The 12,358-nt window shown below is 36.8% G+C and overlaps 1 protein-coding gene across 5 annotated transcripts in view; it reads left to right on the top strand.

Moving 5' to 3' along the window:
• LOC121672768 (diphthine--ammonia ligase-like) overlaps positions 1 to 12,075 on the top strand; it is a 90,867-nt gene extending 78,792 nt beyond the window's left edge. The window contains exons 9-12 of one of the 5 annotated variants that reach the window (XM_042045591.1): positions 2,501 to 2,654; positions 3,558 to 3,689; positions 7,460 to 7,589; positions 11,835 to 12,075. In XM_042045591.1, coding sequence (XP_041901525.1) covers positions 2,501 to 2,654; positions 3,558 to 3,689; positions 7,460 to 7,589; positions 11,835 to 12,060 — 642 coding nt within the window. In that variant the 3' untranslated portion in view covers positions 12,061 to 12,075. Of the gene's footprint in view, positions 1 to 2,500; positions 2,655 to 3,557; positions 3,690 to 7,459; positions 7,590 to 11,834 lie in introns of those variants that run through there. The other 4 variants (XM_042045590.1, XM_042045588.1, XM_042045589.1 and 1 more) reach the window with 4 other exon arrangements.
• The last annotated feature ends 283 nt before the right edge of the window (positions 12,076 to 12,358 follow it).

Below are 12,358 nucleotides of genomic sequence, written 5' to 3'. Positions count from 1 at the left end.
AGAAGTTACAGGTCTTTAGAAGCAGCCTTGGAAGATATCTGTAGCTCTAGATCTCTTCAAAGGTGATTATGTAAAGCTTAATAAAAGTGAGTGAAAAACTGGCAAGCTGGAACTTTTTCCTTTCCAGTTAACTTTTTTTTTTCTACAGATGGATTTTTATGGCATAGTGAAGTTAAAATCCAGGTGATGTAAAAACAACACCCAAAGCAGTCCTGTAGTGATATAATTTACATCACCATGTCTGTGCATGCTTTCTTGAGAGGTAGGACCAAGAGGTGCAAACTCTGCATGTGTTACATTAGAACTCCCCTGAATGTCTGTGCTACAATGCAAATTGATTGTTTCATGGTAAATGTTACGAATTACTCAGTGAAAATAATTAATGTAGTAAAACAACAATTTGCAAGAAGCAAGCGCTTCTAGCACTTGATGCTGCTATACAGTCTGTATTTTTCCATGAAGTGCTATCTTGTAGATAAAAAAATTAGAAACTTTAAAAATAATTTAATTTTCTTGGTTCTTGTAGCTTAAACCATCTTGAGATCTTTTTCAATTACAGATTTGTCTTTCTGCTTCTTTATTTTTTAAGTCATACCTGAAAGCTCAGGGGCTATCAGGCATCCCTCTGGGTAATGGCAAAATGCACCCACTGATGGCAGTAGTCAAAGCTGTAGTTCAAGGAGTGGGAAATGGTACAGATGCTGCTGGATGCTTGTCTATTGTAATGTTGGAATGCATGTCATGTTTATGCTAAATTGCAGTTTTTGTCTGGGCTATTATGTTACATTTTCTTGACTTCTTTTAACCTCTGATATACAATTGATGCATGTAAAGTAGATTATTGCCTTGACTTTCATGTCTTTCTTGGAGGAGTGAATAAAATGAGGTCCAATCAAAGAACATCAGCCCCTCTTACAGAATAGATTTAGTGTTTACAGTGCTTATAAAACTACATGTGAGCTCTTTTAGAGTCAACAGAAATGTGTTTCCTCTCACAGGTGATTCTCTCACTTTCTTGTAATTTAGCCTTTCCTTAAAATTTCGAAATGCACTGCTTTAACTTAACTGGATCCTTTTTCACTACAGTGAAGTCAAATATTGACGTAAGAGTTGAGACATCACAGATTTCTGATGCATACTGTAGTCTTCTGCATATATTTTTCTGACTTTTTTTGTGGTTAATATGAAGAGAAAACTATAAAATTGCAAAAAGATATGTTTTATTTTCCAAAGGAAAGAAAAAAATACAGTAAAACTAAATACAATAAAAATTACTTCGCTATATAATGTTAATATTCTTTTTTAATTATATTTTTCATGGAACACAAATTTGACAGCTAAAAGAATATTCAGCAGTTTCTAATGCATATTTAAGGATTACCAAAGGGTTCATATTTTGTCAACTTTTTATCTTGCTTTATTTGGATTTAAAATTTTTCTGAATTTAGTATTTAAGAAGACTGCAGTAAAATGCATAGTTTAGACACCACATGAAATTTGAGATCTTTGGGAAGAATTGATAGAATTACAGCATGCAGTGGTGTTTGATTAGGGTTTCTAGGTAAATTGTGTCATAATTCATATTACTTTTACATGGATAAGTGGTGTTACCCAGGCTAGTGATCCAAAAGCCAACATGCTCTGCAGATTAGGCTGATTGGAAAATCAGATGGAAGAGAGTAAGGGTTCTGAATGCTCTAAAATTAAAAGGCAAACCAACAAAAAATGTATACTGTAATTATGTGAATTGTTGAAAATGTAATGAGCACAGAGTTGTTGAAGACTGGTTAGTATGCACTCTTCCTGTGTATTTTGCTTTAAAAGGTACACCAGGTAGTTTTCTCTTCCTGGTCGTAAGAAAGGAAGAATGATTTTCCTTCCTTCTTGTGAAGAAATGACTTCAATATATAGATCTTGGGAAATGCATTTTTCTGTTAACTCACACCAAAGTATTTGGTGGAAAGGACAGTCTTTGTGAGATAATAGAAAGAGGTTTTTTTTTTTACATGGACTGCCTTCATTCATTGTTCCAAAAAGTTTAAAAACTTTCTTATTAACCTTTTGCTCTATTTCAAGTATTTAATGACTGTGTTAATTATAAAATTATTATTTTTTGCTTTTGTTCCTTTGTTCACTTAGCTTGTACTATTTTTTTGAAAACATAGTTGTCTTCTATATAATTGTGAGATACCATTTCTTCATAATAGTATTCTTTCTGTCTTTATTCTTGGGTCTCATCATTTTTCATATCTACTTTCTTAGTTACTAAGTCTGCTTTATTCTTCCAATTGATATGTCAACAGGAGTACATTATGTTTTGCCAGTTCTGCAACCTAATGGGAAATCCTAATGCTATTCTTTCATGAATTGTTCTAAGATATGCACCTGTTGAGTTATAGTATTTTTTGTAACTTAAATATGTATTTGAATGATAAAATGTGCTGATTTCATACTGCTTGGCATGCTGTTTACTTGCTTATTTTATAATGTTTGTCTCAAGCAGGAAGAATCTTCAGGTACTTTTGTGGTCAGTAGCTGTTCTTGTGAGATAAGCTGCACTGATGACGATATTTTCCCTTCATCAGCAGAGTATGAACCACAGAAAAATATTCCAATCATCTGGAAGACTTTGAAACATAACTCTTTGGATTTCAGTGAGTTTTTCACAGTTTTAAAAAAAATTAGAAAAAACTATTGTCTATTTCATGCCAGGAGAAATATGTTAATTACTATACAAGCACTCCTGAAAAAAAAGGTGCTTGACCTGTAGTAATTTGTCTGAAAAAAGAGATCCTACTAGAATGTGTTTTTGTGATAATAAGCAATAGATCTGTAGTAGTGAAGCATTTCAAGGTAGTTTACAGGAGATAACTTTTTTTTTTTTTTCTTTCTTTCTCTCCCTCTTCCTTTCCCTTTTCCTCCTCCTGGAAATACCACATTTCTGTTACATGACATACGTAGACGGGTAAAGTTCCTGAAAACTAAGTTTCACAGCTAATGGTGTTTGGGTATTGAATAGTACTTCGGTATTTGGTATTTCTTGAATATGGATAAGTGCCTGGTGGGCTTTAAAAATCTCTAAACATGTTATGCATTTGCAAAGATTATCAGAACCAGGTTAAGCACCTAACTTCCAGTAAAATTTGGTATACAAGTTTGAAAATCTGTTTCTATGTCATTTGAATACTTTTGAAAATTTTGGCTTTTCAGTGTCACATCTTATGCCAAGTCTGTAACCAAACAGGTCAAGAAACGATAAAAGGTCAGCAAAAATGGAAAGGAGGAAAAAAAGTACTGAAATTCTCAGCTGACATGCTACTTGCATGCATATTTTGTGAAGGCAGCATTGGAGGAGGATTTGTCAACTAGCATTTGGGAGCTTTGCTACCAGAACACATACTTTTATATCTGTTTGTAAATATTTTTGAATACGTTTTTACAGTTTGTGGTTTTCTTTTCTGTCAAAGTTTTTCTTCTTTAAACAATTTAAAATGTATCATTGGTTAATCTGAAACCTTTCATATTATAATCATAGTTCTGTTCTTCATTTCCGATAGCTAAAACATTTGAAAATTCAGGAAAATCCCTGAGTGGTTACCAGTGGTTTTCAGGTATCACTGCCCACTTCCTTCCATCAAAGGATAAAAATGCTCAAGATGCAGCACGGGAAGCATTTTCTTCTCTCAGAGGTGCTTTATTCAGTTAATACATTATCTGCTGTCATTCACTGTGTTTCTAATATGGTCTTAAGGAGGAATCTGTATTATCGTGTGGTGTTATGTTGGTTTGCCATCTTATTTTGCATTTGATTGGAGTCTTCGATACCAAGACTGCCAGCTTTAATATTTAACATGTAATTTGACTGGCTTTGCAGACCCTGGAAAGCCAGGATGGTGCTCATATCACTGTTAAAACAGTATTTCCACAGTACTTGCTCACTTAATAGCATTCTTGAAATATATACTGTGTGTGAGTATGTATGTGTGCTACAGATGCTGTCCACTTGCTAAAACACTTTTGTAGCTTCCATAATTTTAAATTAAGTTTTCTAGAAAGCTGTTGTACATTTTGGCATCTAGGATTAGGTCAGTAGCAGTAAATCTCATTTATATTCCTAATGTAAAGGCAAAATTGCTATCTTGGCAATCATGAAATCCAGATTCCTTACAAGATTTTGACATACAAAATAAAGTGTTCATGTTTTGGTTTTGTGTTTTTTCTTCTGAAGTTTAAGTAAAGTATGTTTGTACAGGCTTCTTCTCATTCACAAAAATGGAAATAATTTTAAGTATCTAAATGGGTAAACTCATATTCTTGTTTATGAATTTGCATGAGATATTGTCCTATCATAGCTTATTTTTTTGCATGTGCAGCTGAGGATGATAAAGAAACCCTAGAATTTTTTTCAGAAGCAAAGTTATACTTGGTAAAAGGTCATTAAGCTAGTTTTTGATTGGTTGGAAATCAGCAAGGTGGAGATGATCAGACTTCTACTAAAAAAGGCAATAGATTTCAGTGTAAATCTGCACATAATCTATAAAGTGAAGCAAGAGGGTTGTTCAGTCTTTTATTTTTTTCTCATTATATTTGAATGGAAGTTTGCTTGTACAAACATTATGTAATTTTGCCTTAGCATCTGCCAGAAAAGGTTGTGTCTGACTAGTGCAGTAGCCTATTGCTTTCAGCAGATTACTTGCATTACCTGTACGATGTTAAGGAAAAAAAAAACTAATTTTCTGATCCTTTGCAGAAAATATCAGTTCTCGTGTTTCTTTTAGTTATTCTCTTTTTGGATGTGGGTGTGGAAACTGAATGAATTATGGTTCTGTCACGACAAAAGAAACAATTTGTTTCTGAGAACTTAATCTGCAAATGAGCACCAGGCTTTTTCTGAAAGCATATTTAGAATCTATACAGCAGTTCAGCTTCACTGGGGTGAGAATGGAATAAGCACAGTACTTTCAAACTTTTTTGCTGGGTTAACTGATTTAATCGCCTCTAAAGTGAATGGGTGCTGAGAAAAGGATTTGGAAATGAAAATTTATTACTAGATGCTATGAAACATTCAGTAGAATGGGTGGAATTCTGTGAAGCCAAGAATGGGAGGGAATGAAGTATATTGCTGTTTATACATTTATTTTCTTAAACTCTCATATTAAACGTTTTTTAGATATGATTGGAAGATGACAAAGATCACTGTGCTTTATATAATATAAAGCAGCTCTAGTGTAGTTGTACCATGGCAAAGTTTTATAAGCTTGAAGGAAACTGTGGATTTTTATTACGTTAAAACTTAGTCTAAAGTTCTTAAATGCCACTTCCTGTAGACAGTTTGGGTACTGTATTTTGTGGTGCTCAGCTAGGGATTCTGGATAACCCCTTAATAGAAAACAAACAAAAAACCCCCCAACAAAGTAAAAACCAGCCAACCAAAATCAATCAAAAAGCTGTATTTCAGTCAGTGTAACCTTTTGGGGCAGTTCTGCTAAGTAAGGGTGAGTCTCACCTGATCATATTCTATAAATGATTACAAACCATGAATTGCTTGAACTTCAACAGAAAGGCTGTAAGGTTTCCCTGTATATCCAGGAGATAGGCCATGAAAGAGTCTTTCCCTGAAAAACAGAAGTTGTGAAGAGCTTTGGTGGGCTGCTTACCCATTCGTCATGCATGCTTTTCTACTAGAGAGAGTGCTTTGGGAGTCAATTTTATTTTGATTGTAAATGGGAGGAAAGTTACTTAGCATTGTTCCTCTAATTCATGCAGGGGAAAAAGGGATAGTACTTTTACTTAGGAAATTTTTTTTTAAGTAGAGGTAGAAATTATGAATTTACCCAAATCACTGCATTTAGCTTACTCTGTCCACAAATTACAGTTAGTTTGTTGGCTCATATATTTTAAATTTAGCGTAGAGATGTCTGTGTGTGCAGACGTATGTTATCAGTTGGTTGAGGTTTTTTTCCCCCTCCAGTATTTAATATAATGCTACAGAACTTTTAACTGCAGGCCTTTCTTCTTGACTAAAGTGCTGGCTGGAAATTTGAGAATTGTTCTTGTTTCCTCCATAACTGATGATGTAACAGCTGGTACTGACCTAGTGATTGCTATCAGGTAGCTTTCAAATACATTTCTATTTCCATACAGAATTGCCATTGCTTGCTAATTTATCAGCTAATATTTCTGGACATGTATTGTGATTTCATAGAAGTTCTATGTCAACTGCTATATAACGTCTTATATCACTTGTGCACGCTTTTTTTTCTCTAAGTGAGAGTTCCCCTCTTCATATTGCCATTGTTATTGGCAGTATGACTAAGTAAAGCTAAGACATTTAGAACAAAATTCAGTATTGGTGTGACCAAACTAATCTTTATGAAATTGTGCAAAATCCTTAACTGTCTTTGAAAGCACTGAAAAGTTTTACGCAAAAACTATGTTTCTCACTAAGGCAACAACCTTCAGAGATTGTCTATATACCTTTGTACTTCTCAACTGGAAAACAAATATATAAGTACATACATGTACACACTGTAACATTAAAGGACAAGATCCCCAAAATTACACTGAGAAGAGCTTTATATGTCTTACTTAAATTAGGTCGCAGAGTACTCTCCTATTATATATGTTCTATATACAGAGAAGATTTTGTCTTCGAATAATTTCTATTGCTCATAAGCTACAAAAGAGACATGCTGCAGAGCTGATCACATGTCTTGTTATGTGATTGACTATGTAAGAGTAATACATTCTCTCTGAGCTCTGTGACTGGAATATTCTATGCACACACATTCAGAAGATCTTGACTTCTCAGTATCTCTTCTTTAGCTGTCTGCTTGAGCTTTCCTCTGCTCTCATCTTTCCTTCATTTCTCCTATGGCCACTTCTGTTTCCTATTGTCTGTCTTGCCATTTATAACTGTTTATGCAGAGATTATTATTGCAGTGAGAGTTTTTAAAAACAGCTTAGACAAGCATCCCTCTGGAATAGTGTATAAGTACTTGATCTTTTCCTTTAAGACTGCTATTGTCCTTTCCAGCTCTGTATTTTTGCGATTCAAAGTCCTTTGTAGATTACTATCTGTCATAGAATGAGCACCCCACCCCAAGCCCCCCACAAGGTAATCAAACTTATGGATACAAGTAATTTGGACTGTAACATATCTACATGCATGAATGCATGATGTGTTTTCATGGGGCAAGAATTCACTGCTGCTCAGAGTGGATAAAATTTATTTTGTAGTCTGCTTCTATTTGGAAAACTAATATGAGAAAGAATGTAATGAAAAAAATAGGTATTAAGTGGGGAAAGGTAGTATATAGCAAAATCTTCAGTCATGTTTAGACAACAGTTAGGTTATTACCAGTTGGTTTTGCTGAACAAAACCAGGATGCCTATGCTGTCTTTCTACAGACATTTAAAATACTCTGTCTTTAACAGCTATATTTTTTTTATCCTGCAGCTAATTTGACTTCAGAGGGATTGAAACTGAAGGATATTATTTTGGTTCATCTATATATGAAGAGCATGAAAGATTTCAGTGTTATAAACTCAGTTTATGGGACAGAACTTGGTTTGTGTCCACCAGCAAGGTAGGATTAGACTACTGCTATAGTATATTTATGATGCACTGTAATACACTGAATTATTGTTTCCATATATGTGAAGCATCTTACCAAATGTTTGTGAATCACAGAAGATGACTTTTTTTGCCTTTTGGAGTATTAACATCACAGCTGCTCATGTCCAAAACACTAGGGTTAGAAATTCCTGCTTTAATATATGCCATAGGGTTTACAAATGCCCCCTGATATGGACTTACAGAAGGATAATAAATGGTTTGCAAGTCTTAGTTCTTTTTGACTTGATTGAACTGACAGCTGTTTGTATTGCTGGGATTTTATTTGCTTTTCTTTTTTGTTTGCATCCCTTGACCTGTTGGCAGTGATTCTCTGAATGCAACCCTCTTTGCCACAAGGGCACATTGTTGGCTCATGTTCAAGCTGGTATCCATCAGGAACCTCCAGTCCTTCTCTGTAAAGCTGCTTTTGAGCCCACAGAATATAGTGGACCTTGGGTTTGTTCCTTCCCCAGGTGTAGGACTTGCAGCTTCTCCTTGCTGAACTTCATGAAGTTCCTGTGTGCCTGTTTCTTCATCCTGTGAATATCCATGTGGATGGCAACTTGCCAAGGATACACTCTGCCCCATCATGCAGATTGTGAATGAAGATGTTGAACAGGAGTGGACCCAGTATAGGCTCCTGGTTGTTCACCTGTGAGACTTTGTGGCACTGATCCCACCCACTGAGCCTGGCTGTTCAGCCAGTTTTTACTCCACCTCACTCTCTGCACATCCAGCCCATGCATCAACAACTTCTCTATGAGTGTGTTACAGGAAAAAGTGTCAAAAGCATTACTGAAGCCTTACTACCAATATCAAGTCTTCCTAAAAGTGATGAGGTCTGGAACCTTCTAGGTCTTTCTGACAAATAAAACTCACCTTGTTCTATTTATTTTGTTAAATACAAAAGCAAAATTGTTATCTGAGCAGTTGCTTGAGATTCACATCATGAGATACTGACAGTTATTTCAAAACTGTACTAATACATATTTAGGCTGTTTCTTTTCTTCCCCTGCCTATATGCACTTGGCTCTGGTTGAAGACAAATGCTGGATTAGATAGATCTTTGGCTCGATCCAATGTAGTTGTTCTTAATGTTTGTGTTTCCCTCAGATAATCACAGTTAATGGATAGCTTAGCTGCACTTCCATGTTCAGTAAGAATTCAAGTATGAAAAGAAATTATACTGATAATAACACTTTTATTCATAGATCCACAAAGCATAGTTTTTTCAATATCTGTTTTACAGAATCTTCTATGTTGCATCCAAGTCTACATCTGATACAATGAAACTGCTTGGTGGTTTGGGTGGGCAGTATGTGATTCCGGTGTTGTTTGGGTGTGATAAAAAACACCTAGCCCATGAGTTGTGTTTTTTTTTTAAATTGTGCGTTAAAACTAATTTTTTTTGTATTTTTTATTGCATTCATCAAAATGGCTTATTTCTTTTTACAGTAATTTGTAATTTCTTTCAGTAATTTTTTATGCATCTGAGATAATATGCTGAGAATGCAGAACTGATATAGCTTGAAAAATTTCACTTGACTCATAGGTTAATACAGGTTGTAAGGGACCTCTGGAGGTCATCTAGTCCAACCCTGCTCTGAAAGCAGGGTCAACCCTGTGGTCATACCTCTTGTCTTCTTCATATTTTTAAAACCAACTGTTCAGCAATTTTCTAATGAAAAATACTGTATTTTATGCTCTTATTACAGAATATGAAGTGTAATAGAGGCGTGTGAATATTAAGTGTAGCAAGACAAATAGTTCAAAGACATTGTAAAGATAATCATCATAGACTGACATTCCACTACACTGCCTGGGTGTCAGAGCCAAAGAAAGCAGAGAGAAGTTTCTTTGAGATGGTGACTGTAGACCAGGATTATTAAATCACAGAGAAATGGGAGTGTCGGCTGTGTGTGCCTTCAGAGGAGGGATCTAATCCCAGTTATAAGCTACACAAAATTATTCTCCATTTCTATATGTCTTAGGTTCTCTTTGTAATACTCAACTTCTCCTGATTTATCTTTCATTTCTTATGCCTGCATGTTTTAGGCCTCCACATTCACATAGCCAGCTACATAGCCTTCCGTCAGTAAGATAACAAGGTGGAAAGATTAGAAAGTTGTGGAAAAATGTTTTTTTAGTTTTATTTTTATGGAGCAAACAGTTTTCAGAGCATCATAGAATATCCTGAGTAGGAAGGGACCCACAAGGATCATCAAAGTCTAGCTTGTGGCCCTGCACAGGACACGTTGAGAGTCACACCCTGTGCCTGAGAGCATTGTCCAAATGCTTCTTGAACTCTGTCAGGCTGGTGATGTGACCACTGCCCTGGAGAGCCTCTTCCAGTGCCCAAACACCCTCTCGGTGAAGAACCTTTCCCTAATATCCAAGCTAAACCTCCCCTGACACAACTTCAGGCCACTCCCTTAGGTCCTGTCACTGGTCACCAGAGTGAAGAGATCAGTGCCTGCCCCTCCTCTTCCCCTCAAGAGGAAGCTGTAACTGCAGTGAGGTCTCCCCTCAGTCTTCTCCAGGCTGAACAGACCAAGTGACCTCAGCTGCTCCTCATATGGCTTCCCCTCCAGGCCCTTCACCATCCTCATGGCCCTCCGTTGGACTCTCTTTCTTTAATGCTTTATATCTTATATTGTGGCACCCAAAACTGCCCCCAGCACTTGAGGTGAGGCCGCCCCAGTGCAGAGCAGAGCAGGACAATCCCCTCCCTTGCCTGGCTGGGGATGCTGTGCCTGATGAACCCCACGACAGTGTTGGCCCTCCTGGCTGCCAGGGCACTGATGAATCATATTCAACTTGCCATTGACCAGGATCTTCAGGCCCCTTTCCACAGTTTGTTGCATATTTGTTTATGTTGCATTTTGCCCCAAAGAAATATTATACAGCAGTTTGCATGGTTGCATCACTGCATTATGTACAGAGGCCTGGTTGTGGAAGTTCTCAAAAGCAGTATGCTGGAAGCACTGACTTGGGTGTAGATCTGCAATAAATTTGCAAAATTGTCTTGAAAATTTACCAGCCCAAGCAGAAAATCCATTCATCCATGCTTATGATGATGGTAATGAGGAAAAACTACTATATTTACATGTGAGAGGTGGGGAGAAAAGTAGTTTTCTTAGAAGAAATAAGCAAGATGAGAAGAATTTTATAAAGCTATGTTACATGATATGTAAAGAGAACAAGTAATTTTTTGTTGGATTCCTGCTGGGAGCTAAATTACTTTTTTATGCATGGACTGCAAATATAATTATTTTTCAGGATTTGAAATGTTGATTTCCCCACATAGACCCTCAACCCCCCTGCTTTTTAACTGGCCACGTGCAACACACGTCTGTCTGTTCATCAAGGCACTCAGTCTTCCTTGGAGGAAACAAAAGTGAACTTTATAAATGAATGCTTAAGTAGATTTTGAGTCCTGTCATATTAGTGTATCTGTCATGCAACTTAAAGTATAGCAGAAAAATATGCTAGTATTACAGATAACCTGTGAGAAGGTTGTGAAGGAACTGTAAGCTGCTCCTTTTTGGAAAACTTTGACACTGTCTCTCACATAGGCAAACTCAGGAAGTGTGGACTGGATGAGTGGACAGAGGTGGATTGAGAACTGCCTGAATGGCAGATCCCAGAGGGTTACAATGAGGGGCACAGGTTCTAGTTGGAGACCTGTCACTAACAGTGTGCCCCAAGGTTCAATATTTGGCCCAGTATTGTTTAATTTATTCATCAATGACTTGGATGAAGGTGCAGATCCCTCCTCAGCAAGTTCACAGGTGACACCAAGCTGGGAGGAGTGGCTGATACCCCAGAGGGCTGTGCAGCCCTGCAGAAGAACCTCTACAGAGCGGAGAGATGGGCAGAGAAGATCCTTCTGAAATTCAGCAAAGGCAAGTGCAAGGTCCTGCACCTGGGGAGGAATAACCCTATGGACCAGCACAGGCTGGAGACTGAAGTGCTGGGAAGCAGCTCTGCAAAGGACCTGGGAGTCCTGGTGGACAAGAAGCTGTGAGCCAGCAGTGTCTTTGAAGAGATAACAGTGTTAATGCTAGCAGGTTATTGCGATACCCTAACTTTAGCCATATGATCCTGGCAAAATTTCCTAAGATAGTGTCCAGACAAAAAAACCCCAGAAAATAAATGTTGAAAGTCGGTGCAAGCAAACTTCTGTTTGAAAAAAATAATTATCACGTGTTTTCAGAGTATGTGTGGAAACGCTGTTACCTGATGGAGTGCTGTTTTGCATTGACTGCCTTGCACATAAGTATGACATGGCAACGGATGATGTAGTACATGATGAAAAGCTGGTCATGCATGTACAGAGCATTTCCCACTGGGCCCCTGCCAGCATAGGACCTTACAGTCAGTCCATCAAGGTAGGAATTTTTGTTACTTCATGTGAAATACATGCCCCTTTAATGAAATGAATAGAGTTATAAAGTCACCTTCTCTCTCTTCCAAAAGTGCAAAAGAAAATGTGTAAAAAAACCAACAGCATTTTGAATTTGTTTTTAAAACTTATAGGCGACTTAACTCTCATCAGTTCTTCATTTTGTGATTATAAAACTGGTTAAATTATTCTTTTCAGAGAATCTCAAGAACAGCATACTTCTGTTGTATATTATAATTAGAGAAAAAACCTGTCATACATATACTTTTATAATCTGCCTAGAATATAAACAGAACTTAGGAACAGCTGAGGATATTTCAGTTTCCTTGTTAAAG

The sequence above is a fragment of the Corvus kubaryi genome, unplaced genomic scaffold (genome assembly GCF_017639235.1).
Source record: "Corvus kubaryi isolate FWS band 111438036 unplaced genomic scaffold, C.kubaryi_AGA036_p1.0 64948, whole genome shotgun sequence".
Lineage (NCBI taxonomy): Eukaryota > Metazoa > Chordata > Aves > Passeriformes > Corvidae > Corvus > Corvus kubaryi.
This window is presented reverse-complemented; position numbering and strand designations above follow the sequence as displayed.